The 24777-nt window shown below is 45.8% G+C and overlaps 3 protein-coding genes across 3 annotated transcripts in view; 2 read left to right on the forward strand and 1 right to left on the reverse strand.

Moving 5' to 3' along the window:
* The window catches only part of LOC103129407 (isocitrate dehydrogenase [NAD] subunit alpha, mitochondrial), an 8370-nt gene extending 3209 nt beyond the window's left edge, over positions 1–5161 (forward strand). Inside the window, exons 5-11 of the mRNA XM_007540491.2 lie at positions 1881–2068; positions 2484–2617; positions 2699–2801; positions 2877–2941; positions 3024–3108; positions 4377–4529; positions 4667–5161. Of these exons, the coding sequence (XP_007540553.1) occupies positions 1881–2068; positions 2484–2617; positions 2699–2801; positions 2877–2941; positions 3024–3108; positions 4377–4529; positions 4667–4750 (812 nt within the window). The 3' untranslated portion in view covers positions 4751–5161. The remainder of the gene's footprint in view (positions 1–1880; positions 2069–2483; positions 2618–2698; positions 2802–2876; positions 2942–3023; positions 3109–4376; positions 4530–4666) is intronic.
* A 3553-nt stretch (positions 5162–8714) lies between these two features.
* Positions 8715–11870, forward strand: cog8 (component of oligomeric golgi complex 8). Its single transcript, XM_007540492.2, has 5 exons — positions 8715–9350; positions 9713–9920; positions 10020–10844; positions 11217–11385; positions 11477–11870. The coding sequence occupies exons 1-5, from the start codon at positions 9031–9033 to the stop codon at positions 11716–11718; spliced, it is 1764 nt and encodes a 587-aa protein (XP_007540554.1). The 5' UTR covers positions 8715–9030; the 3' UTR covers positions 11719–11870.
* Positions 11871–11925: 55 nt separating this feature from the next.
* On the reverse strand, positions 11926–15671 carry nob1 (NIN1 (RPN12) binding protein 1 homolog). Its single transcript, XM_007540514.1, has 9 exons — positions 15631–15671; positions 14048–14198; positions 13908–13979; positions 13703–13837; positions 13507–13632; positions 13236–13430; positions 13070–13167; positions 12849–12993; positions 11926–12421 (listed from the first exon to the last, which is right to left on the reverse strand). Exons 1-9 carry the CDS (start codon positions 15669–15671, stop codon positions 12152–12154), a joined length of 1233 nt encoding a protein of 410 aa, XP_007540576.1. The 3' UTR covers positions 11926–12151.
* Between the last annotated feature and the right edge of the window lie 9106 nt (positions 15672–24777).

A 24777-nucleotide genomic window follows, 5' to 3' on the forward strand; every position in this document is an offset into this window, starting at 1 on the left:
TGCTAATAATGCTGCTAACGCTGCTGCTAATAATGCTGCTAACGCTGCTGCTAATAATGCTGCTAACGCTGCTGCTAATAATGCTGCTAACGCAGCTGCTAATAATGCTGCTAACACTGTCGCTAATAATGCTGCTAACGCTGCTGCTAACACTGCCGCTAATAATGCTGCTAACGCTGCTGCTAACACTGCCGCTAATAATGCTGCTGCTAACACTGCCGCTAATAATGCTGCTAATGCTGTTGCTAATAATGCTGCTAATGCTGCTGGTAGCACTGCCACTAATAATGCTGCTAATGCTGCTGCTTACACTGCTGCTAATAATGCTGCTGCTAATAATGCTGCTAATGCTGCTGCTAACACTGCCTCTAACAATCCTGCTAACACTGCTACTAATAATGCTGCTAACACTGCTGCTAACACTGCCTCTAATGCTGCTAATGATGCACTAACGATGGCATATGTATAAGTAACTTTAATCAGATTACTGATTACCTGGTTTGGAAAGTAAGTTACATTAAAAGTAACTTTTTTAGTTACTTTCAGCAACTGATAACAACAACGCTCCACCTGTGAAAATTGCATTGATCTTTGTCAATACTTAATTACAAGTTATTTTATTATAACATCAACAATGTGTCTCCACTTATATGGTTAAACTGAAGGGGAGATTGTTTAATGGTTACAACAGACCAAAAAGAAAAACTTTAGTAATTTGTACATGTTTTTGTGTGTTTTTATTGTCAGGAAAACTATAAATATGATTTTAGAGCCCCCTCCCCCTGCCCCCACCCTCCAGGTTCTGTGTTACGGCCCTGTGTCGGAGCGCAGCGCACAGAGCTCCTCCTGCTGCACAGATTTGTGACACTTATCTTAATATTAATTCTTATAATGGCGTTTAGTTGCACAACTTTACAAACTCGCTCATTCGTGGCTGTTTTCACGTTTTTTATGCCGTTCATATTAGTCTCGATGTTTCCAGTTTTCTGGAGCGCAACACGAAGCTCGACGTCATTCAGAGGTAAAATATTAACATTAACAAAGAGAAGCGGGACGGATCATCCGGGAAATGATGGACAAGGAGAGTCTGACTAAAAGTAACTGGATCTCAGACTAATTCTGGGATTTATTATGAGTCTCTGCTTATTTCCAAGCCCAAATGAGTAACTTCATGTTCAGAAAGGAGCCCAAAAAAGCTCAGCCAGTGACTCATTAAATTTGCAAGCAACTTTAGAAATAAAACAAGCCCAAAGCCGCTTATAATAATCAGATTTGGCGACAGAAACTCAAAATAGTTCCTGTTTTTTCACCAACAAAATGCATATCTCCCTCCATTGTTTGTTTCTGTTGCTACTGATACTGTCGCATAGAAATGGCGGTCACTCTCAAGAAGCACAGAGGAAATAAAACTGAATTACAAAAGAAAATAGTACCAGTGGTTTGGATAAGTACCTAAAGTTTGACTACTGGATTTGAAATAGCAACGTGTTGGATTACTCCTCACTGAAAAAAGTGGTGCGACTGCTAGAGCACTGCAGCTAATGCTGATTCTGCCGCCAACGATACGGCTGACGCTGCAGCGGACGGTAACGATTCCGCAAATGATGCTGCAGCGAAGTTGCTCCTGTTGCTGTGTTGCTCCTGTTGCTGTGTTGCTCCTGTTGCTCTGTTGCTCCTGTTGCTCCTGTTGCTCTGTTGCTCCTGTTGCTCTGTTGCTCCTGTTGCTCTGTTGCTCCTGTTGCTCTGTTCCTCCTGCTGCTGTGTTCCTCCTGTTGCTCCTGTTGCTGTGTTGCTCCTGTTGCTCTGTTCCTCCTGTTGCTCTGTTGCTCCTGTTGCTCCTGTTGCTGTGTTGCTCACCAATCTGGCCTCTACTCGTCCAGGTCCTCTGAAGACCCCCATCGCCGCCGGTCATCCATCCATGAACCTGCTGCTCAGGAAGACCTTTGACCTCTACGCCAACGTGCGTCCCTGCGTCTCCATCGAGGGCTACAGAACGCCGTACACAGACGTGGACCTGGTCACCATCCGGGAGAACACGGAGGGCGAGTACAGCGGCATCGAACACGTGGTGAGTAGAAGGAGGAGTTCTCTTGTTCCTCCACCTCGGACCTTTGTGCTTTCATCTTGGATTTCTTTCCAACCTCTTGCCCGGTTCTGGTCAGGTTCTGTTTCCTTTTAGACCCATCTCTCTTTCTGATCCCAGTCCCCACATCCTGATTCTGCCACCACCATGCTTCACTGTAAGCAGGCTAATGTTCATGCTAGATAACCACAGGGAACTCTTCACCCTGAATGCTCTTGCAGAGACTCTGCTGCCCCCTGCTGGTGATAACTTGTAACAAGCCTGAATATAAGCTAAATACTTGTGGTAGCTATGTATTAGCAGAAGCTAATGCTTGAAGAAGGGAAGCCTTCAGTTCCTGCCGGTTCCTCCTCCAGTCCATCAGAAACCTGAGCATGTGGTTCTGGTCCGGTTGTTCCAGATCGTGGACGGCGTCGTTCAGAGCATCAAGCTGATCACGGAGGACGCCAGCAGACGCATTGCGGAGTACACCTTCGAGTACGCCCGGAACAACCAGAGGAGCAGCGTGACGGCCGTCCACAAGGCCAACATCATGTGAGGCTGCCGTCCCGGTCGGCTTCTCTGCAGTTCTGGAGAACCGGGCCGGACTGATGCGGGTCTGCCGTCTCTCTGCAGGCGCATGTCGGACGGGCTGTTCCTCAGGAAGTGTCGGGAAGTGGCCGAGAACTTCAAGGACGTGAAGTTCACAGAGATGTACCTGGACACCGTGTGCCTCAATGTGAGTCCGAACGGATCCGGTTCTGACCCAGATCTGGGAAACGCCTCCCCTTTAACCTGTCCCGTGTTCTTCCAGATGGTTCAGGACCCGACCCAGTTCGATGTCCTGGTCATGCCCAACCTGTACGGAGACATCCTCAGGTCAGTCACACGCTGTCGGCCAATCAGAGGCCTTCAATCTGAGCGCTGACCTTAGGTGACCTTCTGACCTTGTGTGTTTCAGTGACCTGTGTGCTGGTTTGATTGGAGGACTGGGAGTCACTCCTAGTGGGAACATCGGTGCCAACGGAGTCGCCATCTTTGAGTCGGTGAGAGCCTCAGAATCATCCACTTCTGATGGCGGCCTGGTTCTGATGGCGGCCTGGTTCTGATGGCGGCCTAGTAGACTGTCCTAGTGGTTCCAGTGTCAATAACCCCGATCCACTGGGTCTGGGTTTAATAAGCAGATTTTAAAGATCTCACTTCATAGATAGATTATTATTATTACCGTATTTTCTGCGCTATAAGGCGCATAGAATAGATGCTACTGTCGAGGCTGAAGTTACGTTATGCATCCACTAGATGGAGCTGCACTAAAGGGAATGTCAACAAAACAGTCCGACTCCGGTTGGCGAGGAGAGCCTTCTGGGGCCGGGGCGGGGCTGGACGATGGTCACCCTTCTCCGTTCGCGCACAGCATGTTGGTGGAGAACGTGGCGCTAAATGACCTGCAGACGACCTGATTCTAGATCAGTGGTTCTTAACCTGGGTTCGGTCGAACTCCAGGGGTTCGGCGGAGGTAAAAACACACTTGTGTAAAGTGGTGATGACGCCCCGCTTTGCCATCACTTGCTGATCCTTGCTGCAAGTGATCTTGCAGCAAGGATCACTTGTCATGTGTTCAGTGCACATGACAAGTGATCTGAACATGAACTTGTCATGTTCAGAGCTGCGGAGGAGCACTGATTGAAGGAGTTCCACTCTCAGCATGGATTTGAACTTGTGTCTTTAATTACTTCTGTGTCGGGGGTGGGGGTGGAATAAGAAGGGTTCGGTAAATGCGCCTATGCAACTGGGGGTTTCAGTACCTCAATAAAGGTTAAGAACCACTGATCTAGACGGTCAGTAGGTAGATAGGTCAGTCAGACTTTATTAACAAACCAGCATTCTGACAACTATCCCAGCATGCACTGCGCGCTGCTTCTTCTACGGGTGAAAATGAAGTCGGCGGCTGCTTACCGTAGTTGCTGGACCTGTTGTGGCTCAATATTGGTCCATATATAAGGGGCACTGTCGGCTTTTTTAGGTGCGCCTTACAGTGCGGAAAATATGGTATTATTGTTATTACTATTACTTTAGTCACAGTTCTGGTTCCAGACACTCACTGATGCTGCTTGGATCCTGAAAGGAAGCGGGTCCAAGTGGAAAACCGTTTGGACCAACCAATTGTTGGTTGTGCAGGAAGGAGATTGGATCAGAACCGTGGCGCAGTCCTAACAGAACCCAGCAGAGGGCGCGATGCCTGCCAGGTTCTGTGTCTTCAGAATCAGAACCAGTCTGTGAGGGAGAGTGAACCGGACCTGTGTGTGTCCTGCAGGTGCACGGAACCGCCCCAGACATCGCGGGCCTGGATCTGGCCAACCCGACCGCCCTGCTGCTCAGCGCCGTCATGATGCTGCGCCACATGGGGCTGCACCAACACGCCGCCAAGATCCAGACGGCGTGCTTCGACACCATCAAGGAGAAGAAGGTGAGGCAGTTCTGATGGGTTCTGAGGCCGCTGGTCATAATGATTTGATCGATGTGGCACATGAGACTCTTTAAAGTTAATCAGTCGCTAAATGATTGGTGCTGTTGCCGTGGTAACGAGTGCTGCTGCTGTTCCAGGTGCTGACCAAGGACTTAGGAGGAAACTCTAAGTGCTCCGAGTTCACCACAGAAATCTGCCGTCGAGTCCAAGACCTGGACTGAAACCAGAGTGCGAAGGGCGGGGCTTCGTGACCCCTCCTCCTCTCAGAGGGGGCGGGGCTCCGTGACCCCTCCTCCTCCTCTCAGAGGGGGCGGGGCTCCGTGACCCCTCCTCCTCCTCTCAGAGGGGGCGGGGCTCCGTGACCCCTCCTCCTCCTCACCGAGGGGGCGGGGCTTTGTGTCCAAAACATTCTCATCTAGGATGATGCACAAATGAAACCTGACCATGAATGAGATTCAACCAAATATCATCTGATTGATGACATCAGCTCGTCGCTGTTGCTTAGTAACTTTTTTAACATTTTAACGTTAGTTCTGCATCAGTGCAGCTCAAGTGTCTTATTTATTGTTTCTACTTCCTGTTCTGTTCACTTCCTGCCTGCAGAACCACAAATATAAAAGGTTCATGAAGAAGAAGAGTCTGGTGTGTTTAATGACCATCCTCTTCATCGCTTCCTCTTCCTCCCTGAACAGCCACTGACGGTTCTGATTGGCTGACTAGAGTCGGGTTAATTCCTTATTTGTAATTAAAGTAGGAAATTTAACACAAACTGATTATAAGTCAATAAATACTAATGAATGTTTCATTCAGTTACTTATTACCTATTTACACATTTAGAGTCTGTGCATCAAATCATTATATTTATTTCAACTGTTTTTATCTGAGTGAAAAACATGAATCATCTTCTGATCCATCTCTGTTCTAGAGGTTCTCAAATTTGGACACCCAAAATAAATAACTACATTCAGTCATTAATTAAATGTGTCATGAAGTAAAACTTAAAATGTAATAGACAAAATAATGAAAAGATAATTTTATCTGTCAAACTTGCCCATCAGAGTCGAGGGGCGGGGATAACCCTGATCTGTTGAACTGAGCTAAAAGTTTAGCCTGATTCTTTAAAACTCCCAGCAGGATGCAGTCCAGATCACAGCTGCTCAAGTCCAGCCTGCAGCTCCTGACCCCAACAGGCATCAATCCCCTCAGAACAGGCCTGGTAGTGAGCTGCTCATCGGATTCAGGTGTTGGAGCAGGATGCAGGTTTTAGCTCTGGATGACTGGACCGGGTCCAACTGATCTACGTTCCATCTTCTGCTAACTGTAGAATCTGTTCAACAGGTTCATGAAAGTTGTCCACTCCATGGTTTGCCATGATTTTCCAAACATCAGGCTGAACTAGTGGAGTGCCTCAGCATTAGCCCCGCCCACATCCCCGCAGCCTGAGACGCTGGAGGAGTTAGCAGCGGTGGCTAGCCACCGTCACCCAAGACAGCAGGATGCACAGCTGAAGTCTTCCACGTTCTCTTTATTTCACTTTGTCCGTGTGAAGCCAGTATTCTGTTATTGTGTCACGTTTTTAACGTGCGTACAATTACACTTGACATACATTCACTGATATAACTGAATTTTAATGATGCTGTGACCAGTGGTGGAGAAAATACTCTAACAAAGTATTAAAATTAAAAGTACTGGCTGAATGTACCACCTAATCGCTAATACAATACCATTCAGTGTACCTATTTAATTTTAATACATCAGTAATGCACCATTTAATGAACAATGCCAACGATGAAGCATGTTTTTATTGGGTTTAGATTTAGCATCAGTACCTGCAGAGTTAAATGTAATTAGATGAAGTGAGAGAAATTATTAAACCTTTGAAATGTTTCATTTAACATAAAACAAACACATTCAAGTCCCTAAAAAATGGACTTTAAACAGACCTAACAAGTGTCGAGTGACTTGGAAAACATCCTGTCTCCTGTCCTATCATAGCATGAAGTTCACTTTTTTGCCTGGTGGCATTTATTTTGAAATAAATCCACCAGGAAGGGTGTGAAAAGAAGGAGGTGGGGGAGGACATCCCACCGAGGAAGAGGAGTCGAACTTGGGACGACCGCGCAGCGGCGTTGCAGACCACCTACCCCGAGACCAAGACCGGCGCCCTGCGGTACCTGACACAATAAAATGTGGAATATGATCAAAACTGCTTCTTAAATTGATCTGAGAGATCCACATAAACACCCAGATTTTAAACACTTAGAGCTGAAATAAATTTAACCAACATCATTATCAATTTAAACTCTTTGTTCTGCTTTTTTTCCGTGTCTGTGCCACAATCTGCGGTGGTCTCCTGCCACCCTAACAAGATAACGCCCTGGGCGGTTGCCCATATCGTCCATGTCAGAAACCACGGCTGTCTGCTGCGTTAAACAGAGCAATTAAGACACCTAATGGTAAACGACACTCAACTATGAGCAACAGGCGCTCGCTGTAACATCTGCCACCATGACAGGCAACCAAAACAGAGCAATGAGCTCTGCTGCTCTTCTTGTGTTTTATTTATTTGTGTAACAGAGTTACAAATGTGCTTTATTAATTATTATTTCTAATTCATGTTCTATTGAGTATTTGTGAATTTGATCTCATTTAGTTATTTTTATTTGCTGTTTTGTTACAGCGTCCTGCGCTGCTGACGGTGAGACAAGGGACAGTTTGCTGCTGCGATATGTTTGTTTTCTGTAGTCGTTTATGGTCTCGGGCACATTTTGTTAATTACTGTTTGTTACTGTGTTGTGTAGCAGTTTTTAGCTATTCTGACCGTTATTGTGGATTTGTTGTGTAACCTGGTTGTATTTATCTTTTTTTATAATTACACAAAATGTCTTTTTTTGGGTTATTTGTATTGTTCCTTACCTGACTGAAACGCCTCTATGAAACTGTCATTGTTTTAACCTGTTACTTTAAAATTGGAAGCCCCTCCTTTTTATTTCTTCTTCTGTGGTATTGTCTTTAAATTATTTGCACCCCTTAGACCCTCCCCTTTTGTCATGTTGTCCTGCAGGAGAGGTGTGTGCAGTTTATTTTTCATAAATATATTCAGTTTATTTTTAAATCTATTAACTTAATTTTTGTTATGTACTTTTGTTTTGTGTAGGACTTGGAGTGGGCGGCCTTTAACACGGTTGTTTTCTGTTTGCTCTCGTCAGAATAAATCGAGAAACCATCCAGTTTTGAAGACAAACTGTCACAGCCTGATCGATCAATAAAACCAGCACAACGCAGAAAGGATCCAGTTACAATTGGACAGTTTTATTGACAGTTTTCTTTAATGTCCCCCAGTCTGTGCTGTCCAGCACAGATCAACACTTTTTATTTTCATGTTTAGGGCTGAAGTGATTCATTTGTTTTTAATCTTCTCCCCAGAATAAATGGTCCAATCATACAGTCTGGCTGAATGATTTCCACGACCCGTTACATTCGCTGATTAAATATATGACAGTTTAATATGTATCATGACATTATGGAAAATAATGAGCTTTATCACAATATTCTAATTTTATGACCAGCACCTGTATATGTAACAGGTCAGTCAACACTTCCGCACAATAATTCAGGGCAGCGAGCAACAACATGTTTTCATAGCAAATGCAATTTGTCCCTGTACAGTTAGCTTTGCTAATATCACTTCCAAAGACCTTACCTTTCTTTGAGCTTCTTTTCTAAGTGACAATAAAAGCTAGATGTAGTTCCCACCGTCTGTCACCATATCTGATGATTTATTTAACGAATTATGTTACTGATGATTAGACAGACATCTTCTCTGTCAGACATCTTCGCTCAGATGATGTCTGACATCATCTGAGCAAATATCTTGGAGCTCCGTATGTGAGTGAAAGGGAGAGGCGATGGGTAACAACAGATACACATAATTAGTAAGTCACATTATTGCTTGGATTTCACAGCACCACGTTAAATCCCTGAACTTTACATTTTAATGAACAAATCAAAAAAGCGCAATGCAACCTGGATGTAATGAGTAACGCAACAGCTTTATAGAAATGTAGTGAAGTAAAAAGTATAGATACTTACTGTAAAATATAGTGAAGTAAAAGAAGAAAGTATCCACAATTAAATGTACTTAAGTACAGATACATGAAAATTTTACTTAAGTACAGTAATGAAGTACTTGTACTTTTTTTTTTACCATACTGTACTGTAATTGTTTTTTACAGTACTGTAAAGAACAATTTTCTTCATGGTTTCATTAATGATTGAATTAATGTTTGAATTTATTCATTAAATTTTGTCTCGTTTGACCCTCCATACTAAAAACCTAGCTGGCAAAGTCTTTCAGTCCGTCCGCTAGGGGGTGGTGCAGCGCATCTTAATTAGCTGTTACAGCAGAAGAAGCAGGAACAGGAAGTGGTTGTCACCTCCGGCTTGAAAGCAAAGCTGAGGTTCGGACTCGGACGGATCCAGCGGTTTCGGCTACAGCAACATGGACGTGGAGGATGAGAGCATCCTGGTGTCCGTCTTCAAGGACAGCTTCCCGGACAGCTGGAGGGACAACCCGGACTTCTCGGCCTACCTGTCCGAGCTCAGCGCCTGTGGCCTGGAGAAGCTGAGCCGGGAGCCGGAGCGGCTGGCCGAAGAGCGGAACCAGATCCTGCAGCAGACCCGGGAGCTGGCCTTCTCCAACTACCAGACCTTCATCCGAACCGCGGACTGCACCGAGCACATCTACCGGGATTTCGGCCGGGTGGAGGGCAGCGTGTCCCGGCTGCTGGACAAGCTTCCCCGGTTCGGAGAGAGGTGCAGGTCGGTATCGGTCCGGGTGGAGGCCGATCCACTGTTTGTTGCTTTAGACCCAGTCTTGGTTCTGTAGAACCTTTAATCTGTGAAAACGCTAAATATATTGACCAGGTTTACTGCGGTCCAGTTCCAGAGACGGAACCATTCAATGCCTGAATTTATCCTCCTTTCTAAGACACGTTTTGACTTTTAGCTGTAAATGTAGCGGTGATGCCGATCAGATCCACCAGGCAGCGCAGGAATAGACCAGACTGTAATTTGTAAAGTTTGAGAATTCAGAATGACCTGGACCTGAAACATCCAGATCATCCGAGGGGCAGCAGCGCTTCCGGAGTAGGAACCTTCCAGACTGACCAGTGTTTCCTCAGGACCTTCATGACGGAAGCGGAGGAGATCGCCGTCAGCCGGCGGATGAACAGCCTGACTCTGAACCGGCACACGGAGATCCTGGAGATCCTGGAGATCCCGCAGCTGATGGACACCTGCGTCCGCAACGGCTACTATGAGGAGGCGCTGGAGCTGGCTGCCTACGTCCGCCGGCTGGAGAGGAAGCACGCCGCACTACCTGTGATCCAGGTGAGAATGGGCTGTGGACGGCAGGCCTGCTGGGACACGTCTCCATCATTGATGGACGCGTGTCCTCCAGCAGGTTTGATGTTGCGGTGTCTCCCGCAGGACATCGTGCGGGACGTGCGGCAGGCGGCGCAGCTGATGCTGAACCAGCTGCTGCAGCAGCTGCGCTCCAACGCACAGCTCCCCGTGTGCCTGCGTGTGATTGGCTACCTGCGGCGGATGGACGTGTTCACGGAGGCGGAGCTCCGAGTGAAGTTCCTGCAGGCGCGCGGCGGCTGGCTGAGCTCCGTGCTGGACGCCGTCCCCGATGACGATCCTTATATTCACATCACCAAGACGGTGGAGGCGTGCCGGGTCCACCTGTTCGACATCATCACGCAGTACCGCGCCATCTTCTCTGACGACGACCCACTGGCGGCCCCCGTGGGGCCCCCGGGCGCCCAGGGCGAGGCAGCCATCTTCCACGGCTGGGTGGCGCAGAGGGTGGCGGAGTTCCTGATGACGCTGGAGAAGGACCTGCGGCGCGGGGTGGGGCCCCGGCTGGACTCGCTGCTGGGCCAGTGCATGTACTTCGGCCTGTCGTTCAGCAGGGTGGGGGCCGACTTCCGGGGCCAGCTGGCGCCGCTCTTCCAGCAGGTGGCGTTGGAGGCCTTCCAGGCGGCGCTGCAGGAAGCGGCGGGCCGCTTCCAGGAGGACATGAACCGCTACACGCTGGTGGCCCTGCCAGTGGCGCTGGGGGGCGCCCTGGCCCCTGCGGCCCCCGGCATACAGCCTGGTACCCTGCAGCCCCCCACCACCCTGCTGGACTTCCCGCCGCTGGCCTGCTTCCTCAACCACATCCTGAGCGCCTTCAATGACCTGCGGCTCTGCTGCCCCCTGGGGGCGGCCCAAGACGTCAGCCGCAGCCTGGAGGATGTCCTGAGGACGGTGAGTGTGAAGGTGGCTTATTGTGTGCCCCCTTCACAGAATAAGCTACGCCCCTTCCAAAATCAAAATTAGATAAAATGATTAATGGTTTCTCACTGGATAATCAAAGTTCTTTCATCTTTTTGGATGCCATATTTTCACATCAACTTAAAAAGCCATTTATTGATTTCTATTTTTACTGCCAGTTTTGGCAGGATGGGTGCTCCATACATTTTGTCACTTTTTGATTTTCCTCTGCTGCTGAATGAAACTTGGTTTCTGCGCCGTCCCAGTCTGCATTTTGATTAGTTTAAAGATAAAAGCATTCAATCAGCCACTGTCTGTTTGCTTTGGTTCTGTTGGGTCCTGGTTCTGACCCATCTCCCCCTGCAGGTGACGCGTATCATTGTGGCATTCCACCGGGCTGAGCAGTCGGCCTTCAGCAGCAGAGAGGAGGATTTGTTTGTCCAGTTCTGCTCGTCGTTTGCTGATGACCTTTTGCCCTTCCTTACCCGCTGCCTGCAGGTTCTGTTCCCTCCGGCCCAGTTGGCGCTGGTTCTGGGTGAGCGAGTGGCCTGCAGCATCACTGTTTGCAGTGAGAACCTGGAGGAAGTGTTGTGGGTTCTGATCCAGGTGTCTCCCTCTCTCTCCAGGTGTTCCTGCGTCTCAGCTGCACAGGTACGGCGGTCTGGGCCGCATCGACGTCTCTGCCATCCTGCAGCCTCTGGACTTCATTCTCCCTCAGAAGGAACCAGAACCAGAACCAGAACTGCTGCTGCCAGAGGCCAACATCCTGGCAGAGCAGGGCTCGCTCACGCAGCCGGAACCAGAACCGGAACCTTCTCAGCCGGGCCGCACAGAGACCGCAGCAGAACTGGGGACTGACACAGAGTGACGGGCCAGAACCAGAACCTCAGCAGGGTTCTGATGGACTTGCAGAATCATTGTGGGTGATGGGATCTTGAAGACGTGCAGCTGTACCAGACCGTCAGAACCGAACTTTCTGGGTCAGCAGTTTTCTTCTGTTCATTAAAACATCAGTTTTAATCTTGTTGTGTTTTACAAACACTGCCACCTGGTGGCCAAACAGCAGAACTACACAGAAGCTTCAAACTAGATTTAATAGTAATAATAATAAAAATAACAAAGCATTTATTTAGCCAGGGAGGTTCTGATCCAAGAACTGAAACGGGTTCTAGAAAAGTCCGACAAGTGAACCCAGATGTTCAAGTTTAGTTCAGAGTTTTGAAAATATGAGCAGAACGCAAAGTGAAAAATTAATTTCATGATCTGAAACCAAAGTCCAGAACCGAGCGGACCTGGTTCCATCACTTCTTCTTGAGGAACTTCCTGCGGGCGGCGTTAGGGTTGGCTCGCCTGCGGCCGGCGCCGCTCTGCCCGTCACGGATCTGCAGGTTGGCGGCGCGGCTGTAGATGTCATTCTGGCAGAACGGCGACGCTCCGGCCACGTAGTCTGGGTCGAACACGTCCGTCTTCTGCCGGGCCTTCCTGGAGAGACGCTGCTGCGGGAAGCGCTGGTCCTCCACCAGGTGGGGGTTGGCGGCGTGCTTCCCGCCGCGAGGCAGCGGCAGCGAGTGCTGCGGACAGGACGCACAATCAGGGTTAGCAGGCTGCTTCCTGTCTGAGGAAAGTTCTACCAGAACCAGCTGTGGAACCACATCTGGACCTCCTGAAGGAACAACACTCCCACAGGAAGTGTCCAACGTTCCCAACCAGCTGGCTCAGTCTTCCAGACCTTAGAACCAGAACCACTGGTTTGAATCAGCTGGCAGAACTGTGGGTACTGGTCTAGATGGCTCTGTTTAGGCCTCTGTGGTTCTGGTTCTGGCCCAACTAGTTTAACAGCTTCAACTGCACTCCTAATTTAACCTTTAGCCCTTCCATCCAGCAGGAACGTTGCCTGGCAGCCTTAGGGCCCAAGCCGGTTCTGAGAACAGCAGAACCAGCAGGTGGAGTTTGACCCACCTGGAGGTTCTACAGGGGTTAAAGGTCAAAGCGTCTCACCCTGGTTCCTCGGGGGTTCATGACCTTGGGGTTCTTGGAGAAGTGCATCTGGATGCTGCCGTCGTCGCCAACGGTAACCGCCAGCTTCTTCAGGGTCTGGTTGCCGCAGTGAGGGCAGAACGCTTTGCTCATGTTGCTGGTTGTCCTGGAAACCAAACCGGAAACCGAACCGGGTCAGGCGGGCACACACCCGGCCCGCAGGCGGTTCTGCAACGACTTACCTGAAGCAGGCGTGGCACCGCAGGATGTAGCTGCGGGCGCGGCGGATCACCAGGCCGCCGACGGACAGAACATGGAGGCCCATCTGGATCAGAACGTTCTGGAGACAGAGATGGGTCAGAGGGCGGACCGAGCAGAACCAACCGAGCAGAACCGACAGAAACTCACCTGCATGGCGAAGTCGGTGGTCAGGCACCCCACTCTGACATCAGCCGGCTCCGTCCAATCAGACGACTCCATCTTCACCTGCCTGATGTTGCTGGGAGTGATCCAGCCATCATCATCCTCATCGTCTGATTGGTTGTCTGCCAGCCCAGGCCCCGCCCCCCTCTCCTCCACCTGGGATGAGGCTCCGCCCACATCCTGTAAACTAACAGGTCAGTGGCTGCTTCCCGGAGGAATCGGGCCCAGCAGAACCGGGTTGCTGATGAAGACTCACCAGGAGGTCCAGCAGGTCCTGGTCCACGCTGGGAACCGGGTCTCTCCAGAACCGGAAGCTGCTGAAGTCTTCATCTGTCTCTGAGGACGCCGGGATGTCTGGCTGTTGGACCGGCCCGGTCGGACCCTGACGGAACAGAACCAGAACCGGTTAGCACCATAGATACAGCGGATCTGTCTGCAAAACCGCCACCAACCAGCAGGTCCAGCATTTCTCCCTGGAGGCTCGGCAGCGGCTGCCTCCAGAACTGGAAGCTGTTGAACTGGTCCAGGTCCGTCCGAGTGGATGGTTCCGACTGAGTGTGTCCGGCATTCGAAACGTCCACGGTTCTCTGAAGAGACAGAAGTAAAACTCAGATTTCCAGAACCAGGACCAGAACCAGAACCGGCCTTGGTCCGTACCCTGGAGGGAAGGTGGAAGCCTGCGATGTGGACCGGAGCCTCTGGGTGGCGCTGTGTGCTCTGGATGGTCACCTGGAACAGAAGAACGGGTCAGAGATCTGAACGGGTTTTACCAGTTCTAAGGGGAACTGGGCCGGTACCTTCAGGTCTGGTTCCGCCTTGAGGTTCTGCGACCCGACGTGCTCCAGCTGCAGCTGGTAGGTCAGAGCCAGAACCTTGATGTCAGTGGCGGACAGGCTGGGGTAGTCGCCCGTCTTCTTGGAGAACTCCGTTACTGAAACCGGGTCAGAACTTTACCAGAGGTTACAGATCAGAACTCTGAAACTTTACCAGAACTTCACTCTGGTTCTATTAAGACCTTTTTGCACTACAGGGTCCGGCACGGAATGGAACGGGTTCACAGTAGGGCCGACNCTCCTCTTCCTCCTCCTCCTTCTCCTCCTCCTTCTCCTCTTCCTCCTCCTTCTTCTCCTCCTCCTTCTCCTCTTCATGCTCCTCCTTCTCTTCCTCCTCGGTTTGGTTTTTGTGTTGGTTTTGTGATCAGCGTTTCTCTGGATGTTTGATTCGAAGGTTTTTCTGTGGTCGGTGCAGAAACTCAGATCTGTTCCCTCGTTTGACCTCTCTGACCTTTGAGGAAGGTCAGCGAGGTCGTCTGAATGTTTTTCTGCTTTTGGTCTCAAAGTTGGCTAAATGAGTCTGATTTAGCTCAGGTTTGGAGGCTAACAGCAATAATTTGGTTTTTTAATCTGCCTTGAGAGAAAACAGTGAGTTCTTTTTCCAAAGTCATAATTTCACCATCTTTTAATTTATTCATAAAGGTTACAGTTTAAAATTTAATATTTAGTTTGAGGCTTGCTTCTAAATGATCGCTTAGCTTCCTAACTAAATATTTATTTTGAAACTGTGACATCTGTTTTTATTTAGCAAGCAACATGTTTAGTTTACAAGCTAAATATTTACTAAACATTTAGTTTGAAACTAAACTGAACTTTTAGCTTCAATCTGAATGTTGCGTTTGAAACTAAATATTTAGCTCAAAACTAAATAATTAGCATGAAACTGAAACATTCATAAAGTATTGAATAACATGTTGAAAATAAGAAATAAATTTCAATTTTTTCTTTTATGACCCAAATTACTGCTGTTAGTTTTTGGATGTGTAACTTTACAAACTGCATCCTGGATGTATTAATATCTCACCGGAACAGAGAACAGAAACGTATTTATCAGAGTTTTGACTGAAATCCATCATAAACTCATAGTTTCAGTTTTTGCTTCACAGTTTCTGTGCATCCATCGGGCGGGAAGCGGCGCCCCTAGCGGCGGGAGGCAGATTGTCTCTATTTCTACCAGTTTGTAAATAAATGACTGTGTTGCTTTGAGTAAACAAGTGATTCATGTTTGAGTTAGTGATCTGTGATCAGGTAATTTCTTCCGTAATGTTTCAGTGATTAATGTTCAATAAATTCATATTTCTGCTTTTATGAAATCTGTTTATTTCTTTTAAAAAATATCAAAAATACCATAAAACTTTAGCTTAGTTTAAAAATGACAGAAAATGGCTAAGAATATCTAAGTATATGCAAAAAGAGGTTCAGAAAATGAGCCACGGGTTGCCATGGTGATTCCTTTTTATTTTATTTTTTTAGAACGGAGCCCATAGCACCATGCCACCACTTTCTACATTAGACAGGACGACTTATCTGTGTCTCTCTGACGTTACCCAGGCTGCCCAGTAGGTGGCAGCGTCACACCAACAGTCATCTCTAACTCACAGCTTGACTGTAAGAAACTAAAAATAAAATGTATAAATCAAACGTCAGATTTTCCAGACTGTGGAAGTTTGTTTTCCTGAAACAGGAAGTAAACAAAAAGTGTAATGTAAATAAAACTTCACTGATTGATTCAATTCAGTTCAAACTTTATTAAATACACAGAGAACAGGCCTGGAGGAGAGAAAAACAGAAAGAAAAGAACAGAATGATTGTTTCCTCAACATGTTTTCCATGATGCAGTGAAACCTGGTCATTTAAAGGGCCAGTAACCTGTAAAATAAACCTTTTCATCTTTTGTTATCCACCTTTTCCCTGGGAGGATCACTGGGGAAACAATTATGGGTTCGGCGCCCACCGGAAGTAGCATTAATTCATTGTAATTTGTAGGGGTCTTTTGCTAATCTAAATTAATTAAATTATATCTCTCTTTTCGGTTATAATTAGGGTTGCCAGGCGTCCCATATGTATTGAACCGATACAGAACGCGATTTGTTCCGTATTCTATGTGTAGATGCCGAGTACTTTAGGCTGCCCCAGTCATTGTTTGACTCACGGTGTTGGTGTTGCGATATTGTGCCCAACTGCTTTCTGGGTAACACAGACCCCCCTTCACACAAACAGGGACTGGTCCCTCATTTTAATTTTAATTTATGAAAGGTGGCAACCCTAGTTTTAATACAATGTTTAGTTAAACTTGTTCACGGACACCGTCTGCTGTCAGAGAGCTGCTCAGTGCAGAGGATCGTAATTAGGAGTTTAATCAGAGGAGCGACAGGAACAAGATCGGTAAGTTTTGTACCGGAATGAATTAGCATCGCTGCTAGCAGCTCGTTTCTCTGACAGGAATAAAGAAAAGCAGAGAAGCTGGTCAGAGTCTGAGCTGCTGTTAGCGCTGACGGTGTAAAACACCAGAACTACACAATATCAGCTCGGTGTGATGTGAATCTTATTTTTCGTTTGTATTTAAAAATAATAAAGTTCATGATCTGAGTCTTTATCATTATGATTTGGCCTGGAACATTTTTATAAGACAACATAAAATATCTGCTTTATTTACTCCATCACAACCAGAACCTCGAGGTTCTCCAGCGGATAAATGACCGCAGCTGCTGCGCTACGGACCGTAATATGGAGAATCTCCCCACTGGACCAGAACCGAACCGAATCACACATTAACCTGTCATAGAGACCAACCTGCCGCTGGAAAGTGTCTGCCCTATCGGAGCTCTGGTAACTGGCTGTACTTTAATAATCAGACCAAGTTTAGTTTGTGGCAGCAGCAGGTGTGTCTTGAATGTGCTCCCAAAACAAAGGCGGTAGTTTTCATCTCCTACCGACAGATAAGGAAACAAAAATAATTTGGCTAAAACTTCTAAACTTGAACAGAGAACCCAACATGCTTTGGGTTCTGGTGGTTTCTCTTGGTGTGGTGATGAACGACAAGGAGTTGCTCAAGTTGGCATCAGCTGTTTCTTTAATTCTCCATCTGCATTTCACACAATGGGCATGGAGGTGAGGTCAGTGTCTGGGATAAAACAAGCTCCTCGTCGGTGATCCTCATGGCTCTGAGGATTACCCATAATACCTCGCTCTATCTAAGGTGAATGCAGTAAAACTTTTCACCAGCAGATGGTGCATTTTAGCAGGATTTAACCGGAACCATTTTAACTATGTTACATGTGCTCATTTCAAAACCCGCATCTGCATCCGAAGCAAAGGAGTTAGTGAAGTAGCTAGCTATGCTAGGGCGGATTATTTGCGGCTATTTCTTCAAGTCGCATTAGCTGTAGGTAGCGGTAAAACAATATTGCCACATGTAAGCTGTGATAGCTGGAGTTCCCACATATTTTATAGCCTAAATCCTCTGTGGAAAGCCGGTTAGCAAGTTGCTAACATGTAAACAAGTGGTGGTTCCGGTTAGCGGCAGAAGTCACGCCCATAAATCACGCAAAGCCTCATGGGGCCTCGGAAAGAGGTGGATAAAGTTTAATCAGAAACAAACCTGCTGTGTTGCTTTGATTCCAGTCAGGAATTGAGAATTATTTTAATCTCCATGGCAACCATTCAGCTGCTGAACGCCTGGGTGGACCTAGCCCCTCCCCCTCTCAGCTCTTTCCTGGAGGCGGAGCTTCAGGAAGAGCAGCAGCCTCTTAAAGAGACAGAGACCCAAATTTAAGGAGTTAAATCAGGAAGTCATATTTAATTTCTTTTAAAAAGCATTTTTAGAACTATTTATAAGGTAATAGAGTTGATATGCTGTAAAATGTAAAACACATGATACCGGCCCTTTAAATATCTGGAAGTATGTACAGCTGATGATGACGATGACGGTGATGAAGGTCTCCAGAACCAGAACAGAAATTGAAACATTTTCCATCACCTGCCCAGTCACAGACCACAGCGGGATGCACCCCGCCTGACTGAGGCTCATCTCAGCTCCCTACCGGGCCAGAACCGGGGTTCTGTTCTGCTCAGATAGCAGGGATGAAGGCTGACCCTCCTCTTCCTCAGTAGACTCAGATTGCAACTGGAGGCTTGGAAAGCGACACCGCTGGAAAGCAAAAGTAGAAACTCTGTTTGGACTCCTTCTGGTTCCCAGGCGGGGTGTGAATACTTTAACCCGGCGGGTCGACCAGAACCAGACCCAGAACCAGAACCAGAACCAGAACCAGATGTGGTCGACGGCTGTGGAGCAGACGATGTACCTCGGACTGATTCTGTCCCGCCTGGCTGGAGAAGGTGAGTTCTTCCACCTGACAAGAAACAGCCTGGAAGTTTCTGGGGTTCAAAAGAACCAGAACCAGACCGGACCTCCTCTGGAGAGAGGATCCATTCAGAGCTTTATGAGCTGATTTAGACCTTAAGGTGTCAGAGCTGAACCAACAGGAGAGCAGGTCTTACCAGAACCGACAGGAAGCCCATTTGCTTCACGTCCGGCTGGGTTCTGGGTTTCTGGAGAAAGTCTTGATGGACAGACGAGACAAATATCCAGATGCTTAGAAACTAACAACCCTGCGGGGTGTACAAACTTTTTGAGGCTGAAGTTGTCCACCTGAAAACAACTGCAGCCATTAAAATGGTCTAAAACTTTTGGTGTGTTTATTTTTTTTTCTTTTAACTGTTCAATAGTTAAATTAAATTTGATGAAAAGTTCGAGAGACAGAGGTGTAAATTTAAATTTAATTTAAAAAGTTTCCTGGGTTGATTGTTTATGTTCAGTAACATTTACAAAAAAGTAGATCAACATTTCTGAAAAAACTTTCGGAAATGAAATTTATTTTTTGTACATAATATTTCTTAAGAATGCGTAATTTATCTGTAAATAATGTTGACTAAATGTCTGCATCAACCAGCCAGGCATGCCGCTGGTCAGCATGGTGGTGGCAGCATCATGCTGTGGGATTGTTTCAACTGGAATCCCAGTTTAAGTGAACTTTAAATCCCAGAACGGAACCAGAACTTCGTCAAAGGCTGCAGGTTTACTCAGAGCCACCAGGGGGCTCCAGAGAGCTGCAGACACTTTTATTCTGTATTTTATTTGCGTTTCACACATTTGTCCCAAATTATAAAAGATTTTAAACATGTTTACTGTGAATTCAGATTTTGTCTAAAGCTGTTACTGAAGGGTTCTGGTTCTGATGGGTTCTGGTTCTGGTCCTTCAGGCGGTGCGGTCCAGCTGTTCTGCCGCCCCGGTCAGCGGCTCTTGCTGCCTTGCCCGTATGGCTTCGAGGACGGGCAGAACCTGGAGCGGCTGACGGTGCGCTGGACGAGCCCCCGCAGGAAGCTGCTGTGTCACTACATCAAGCACAGGAAGTACCAGAACTGCAGCGCCGGCTACGCCATGCGGTACCGACCCGGCAGCATCCAGCTGTCCATCCAGCGGGCCCAGAACCGGGACCTGGGGGCCCACGTCTGCTCCGTGGCAAAACCGCACGAGTCGCAGGACTTCAGCATCCACGTGGCCTGGATGGAAGGTAGCCTCCATCCACCATGTTAGCATGTAGCCGCCATCCGCCATGTTAGCATGCAGAGCAGCTGGCTCCGGCAGGAAGTTAAAAATGTGTCTAAAACAATAGAACCAGTCCCTGCAGAGGTTTCACACCAACTCATCAGATTCATTTTTTGTGCTAACCTGTATGTGTATTGAAAGGCGTCTGGGTTAAGTGATGCCAACTCCCACCTACAGGTGGCAGTATTTCTTCTCCTACTCTGCTGCCTCAGCCTGACTTGATGTCTGATCGATGTGGCGAGTAACAAAAAGTCACATTTACATCTAACATAAGAAGAAATATCAACATTTCCTGCAAATATTTTTAACATTGTGCGCAAAATCAGTGATTTAAATGACCAAAAAATTACATTAATGAAATCCTGGAGGCACTGTAATACTGACATGTCAGTATTAGAGAAGGAAACATGGCATGTTGTCACTGTAGCGCAGCTCTCTCCTGCAGAAAGTTAGAAAAATGTGTTGAAGTTTATTTCAACCATTTTAATCTGAAGGCTCATTGATGAATCGTTTTTCCTGTAGAGTCCGTTACGTCGGCACCAGCAGGTGGAGGGAACCGGCCAGGTATGTTCATGCTGAGCAAACTGAACAACGTTTTATTAATATCATCAGTTTACTGCATCAATATCCACCTTCGCATGAGGAACAGTGACAGGCAGGAGCTCTGATGCTAACGTGTTTTCAGGCTGCAGCTGGAGTTTCGCCGTCGTCGCTTTGACCTGCTGGGTCGTTTGCTGTTAGGAGAGAAAACAGCGACTGAAACCCAGACGGCCTCGTGCTCAGCAGGAGGAAAATCAGTCAAACCTTGAAGCTGCGCGTGTCTAACAGAGCTCTAACTGAAAACTACGCAGATAAAAAAATGTTTGTTGTTTCTGAACACTTTTCAATCTTTCTGCTTCACATAAATAAAATAAATATTCCAGAAATTTTCCATTTCTGTCACAAAAACATGCATTAAAACCGAGGCAAAGCAACTGAAACGTGATATTCAAAGCAACAAAACTCAACATTTTAATCCAAAACTTGTTTCATTTTCACTAAAGAGAAAAGAAAAGGAGGAACAATTAGTGCTGAGTTCAGAGTTTCTCTGATGGATCAGGGAACATGAAATGTTCACATTTTCATCAGCTGCTGGAAAGAAAATCATCTAATGAATCCTTTAATCTGTGAAAACTCCAAACATCAGATTCTGATTATTAAACTTACTAAATATATTTTCAGTGTTTCACCAATATAACATTATCATGGTTTGATCAGTAAAAATGATACAATTTCACCTAATTCAAAAAATTCCAGCTGCAAAACAACAATTATCATTATGTTAATATCTATAAAATTAATAAAATATCTGCATCATTTCTGATACATTAGCATGAGCTGAAATAGAGAATAAATTAATTTATAATTTGTATCCTCTATAACAGTGGTTCTTAACCTTTTTTGAGGTACCGAACCCACCAGTTTCATATGCGCATTCACTGAACCCTTCTGTAGTGATGAATAAAATATGATTTGTCCCCCAAATTCAGGACATAAGGGTGACCCAACTAGAGCCTAGTTGGGTCACCCCATGATCACTAAGTCTTCTTAAAAGGTAGAGTCTCTGAGAACAGTTCTTCAAAATACAGTCGGTGTTTTCAGCAAAGTTGAGCTGACTGTCCAGGAACGACCCAAATCTGCCACAGTTTCAACAGGTTGGCCATCGAGAGAAACTGGAACCACTTTAAGGTCTTATTTAGATCATTTAATTAGCTCTACATTCTTAATAGAATGTAAAATTAATAATAAATAACAAAGACTTGGCAGTATTCTGATTTATTAATGTAATTATATTAGTTGTGTTACCACCCCCACGCCACTAGAGGCAGTAGCAGGCCCGAAAAGATGCGACTAAGGAGCAGATTTAGAAGTACACCGAAAGCTACAGAATTTGGTAAAAACGGTGAGTTTTGCTGAAGTAATTAAAGACACAAGTTCAAATCCCTGCTGAGAGGAGCTCCTCCAATCAGTGCTCCTCCAATCAGTGCTCCTCCGCAGCTCTGATTGGCTCAGCAATGTAACGTGATCCTCTGCAGCAAAGCGGGGCGTCATCACAAACCCCTGAGACCGACTCACCGAACCCCTGGGGTTCAACCGAACCCAGGTTAAAAACCACTGGTCTAGAATATTACATTTCACTGATTTATCACCAAACATCATTTTGTTTGTTTGTGAGGAAGAAGTGCAGCATCTTTCTTTCAGCCAGCTAACTGGCAGTGTGCAGCATCAGCTGCATCAGTCTGTGTCCGATCAATTAGACTAAAATATTATTAAAGTGAATTTCTGTTTTGTCTGAGGAAACTGGACCGTTCTGTCGGTGCAGAGATGATTATTAGTTATTATTAATAATAATTAATACAGCTAATGCTGCAGCAAACACCGAAACATCCAGCATCCATTCTCCAGCACACTTGGAGCTGAGCCGAGGGATTGATGACAGACATCACTGAATAACTATTAATAAATAGAGTTTCATATGTTTTGTTGTTTTTACATATGAAGGTTCCGGTGGGAACCTTTGTATTTGCTGGTTTCTGGTACACCTGTAAATCTGACACACAACTGGCATCCACTAACAACAACAATAGAGAACAAAAAAAAACTTTTATTTTGAATAGGTTCAAAATTGTAATGCAATTAATAACTTTTTTTTTTTACAGTTCCAAGGCGGAACCTTTGTATTCTGTGTTTCTAGTCCAGCCGTAAATCTGACGCACAGCTACATCCGCCAACAGAAGCAATGAAGCTGCTTTTCTCGGTTTATTTCTACTTCTATGCGTCTGATCAGACGCTGGAAAACATTGTTATGTGTTCAATTTGTGCTAAAAGGAGCTAGCCTATCGGAAGCTATGCTAGACTAAAGTAGCATCTCAATGCTAACATGTTGCTAATACTAATGTTAGCATCCACATGTCTAAAGAAGCTCCATGTGAAGGATCTGAACCTCCCGAAACTCTGGAAAGATGATTTTAACGGATTATAAACTAAATATCTTCATCACTGAGCTCTTGTGTCTATTTATTTAATAATAAATGCTGTTTTAATTAAAAATGTTGCTTATTTTGGAGATTAAAATCTGATTAATTTCCTGAAATGAATTAGATTTTTATAAATATTCATTAGTTTTATAATCGTTGCCTCTTCACCATCTGTCTCTGGGCTCCATGTCTGAAATATGAGAAAAATGATCAATTTCTTTAAAAACATAAAACCAAAAACAGTTAATCATAGATTTAATGAAGCTTTTAACAACATCTGTCAGAAACATTTTAGCTTTACAGATTTGTTGCTACAGAAGCCAGAAATGAACACAGAACATGTTCAACTGTACAATCCTGAGTGAAGAAACTGGTGTTGCTTCAGGTCCAATTCTACATCAGAGCGTCAAGATGTTTTTAAATATGAAGGTAAAAACATCTTCACAACATTTCTCCAGACAGCAAACATCACTTCCAGCTGAGTCGTGAAAAACTGTCCTTCATGTTCAGGAAGCATCAACAGTTCGTGATGATGATGATGATGATATGTCTTCATCATCCGGTCACAGCTTAAACATCTCTACATGCTTCACGTCTGTCCCACCAGCAGAAAGCTGCTCATCTAGCCACTGCAGCTCTACGTCAGGCAGCAGGTCAATGTTTTAATACTTTATGGAAAGCCATTTAACATTTAATAATAGTTAAAACTATGCTGTGTTGAGTAAACTATAAGTTCACAAGTTATTAAAATATAAGACTTTATATTCATTATAGGAAGTTATACTGGAACATTTCCTCCGATTTTCCTCTCCACTGTCGCCATATGCTTGGATTCCTCAGGTAGAAAAACCATCAGCTGGAACAATAAACTGAACTGTCCTGCATGTTAAATCACCTGATCTGACTGGACTGAAATGATGACATATTTCTGGTTTTTATTATATTCCGGCTTCGTTCTTCCATATTTATCTAATTATTTAAAGATTTAGATTACAAATGACATTTAAAACCTAAGCAGAAGCTGCAGTGATTTAGTTACTGTGAGAAAGTATTCATGCCAACCTGACGCCTGGTTGTTCCTCCTGCTGCTGCAGCACTACTGAGGGTGAACTTTGATCCCACCTGCTTCACTGAATTGATTTAATTCAGACACACTGGAGGGTTTTCCAGCAGGAACCAGTCAGGTTTATGATTGATTGACGGTTAATCCCGTCGGATTCAGGATTTATCTAGGGGTGTGATTACTTTTCCACATAGCGACGGGCTGGAGAAGAAAACTTCTCTCTGCATTTACTCATCTTCTGCTAACCAGAAGAAACCTGGGCGTGGGGAACACCGTATACGGAGAAACTTTGAGCAGTCTCTTAATTCTTTGCCGGTGATGAAGACTTCCTCTGGTCTTTCTCATGGTTGCTTTGTCTGCCTGGTCCGGTCCGGTCCGGTCCCGGATCATAAGCACTTTATTTGTCTTCATAACATCTCCAGAACATTGCTGAACTCTGGTGGCCACACCTCTGCTAATATGCTAATTTGCTTAGCGTTTTAGCTAATGTTTAGCATTATCATTGCCACTTGGTATCAACATGGTTGAATTTAGCAGTTTAGCATAAGTTTCTGCTAAACTCTGTGTTGATATAGCACATTAGCATTAGCTTCTGCTAAACTCTGTGTTTGATATAGAGCATTAGCATTAGCTTCAGCTAAACTGGGTTGATAAAGCAAGTTAGCATTAGCTTCTGCTAAACTCTGTGTTGATATAGCACGTTAGCATTAGCTTAAGCTAAACTGGGTTGATAAAGCAAGTTAGCATTAGCTTCTGCTAAACTTTGTGTTGATATAGAGTGTTAACTTCTGCTAAACTCTGTGTTGATATAGCACATTAGCATTAGCTTCTGCTAAACTCTGTGTTGATATAGAGCATTAGCTTCTGCTAAACTCTGTGTTGATGTAGCACGTTAGCATTATTATCTAGAAGGTAAAGCATGAGTCTGGAGTGTTATCCGACATGTCGAGCCTCCAGTGAAGTTCTCCACAGTCCATGAAGTTGATGTTGCCATTGTGGACGGAG

This window comes from Poecilia formosa, unplaced genomic scaffold, assembly GCF_000485575.1.
Source record: "Poecilia formosa unplaced genomic scaffold, Poecilia_formosa-5.1.2 Scaffold544, whole genome shotgun sequence".
NCBI lineage: Eukaryota > Metazoa > Chordata > Actinopteri > Cyprinodontiformes > Poeciliidae > Poecilia > Poecilia formosa.

Bases quoted from the DNA above. Each gene is read 5' to 3' on its own strand.
- cog8 (XM_007540492.2), top strand. From the start codon at position 9,031: ATGGACGTGGAGGATGAGAGCATCCTGGTGTCCGTCTTCAAGGACAGC. The intron at 9,351-9,712 runs GTCGGTATCGGT...GTGTTTCCTCAG, and splicing joins CGGTTCGGAGAGAGGTGCAG to GACCTTCATGACGGAAGCGG. The intron at 10,845-11,216 runs GTGAGTGTGAAG...CTCCCCCTGCAG, and splicing joins TGGAGGATGTCCTGAGGACG to GTGACGCGTATCATTGTGGC.
- nob1 (XM_007540514.1), bottom strand. From the start codon at position 15,671: ATGACTGTTGGTGTGACGCTGCCACCTACTGGGCAGCCTGG. The intron at 13,168-13,235 runs GTGAGTTTCTGT...CTCTGTCTCCAG, and splicing joins CCACCGACTTCGCCATGCAG to AACGTTCTGATCCAGATGGG. The intron at 12,422-12,848 runs GTGAGACGCTTT...TCCTGTCCGCAG, and splicing joins TGAACCCCCGAGGAACCAGG to CACTCGCTGCCGCTGCCTCG.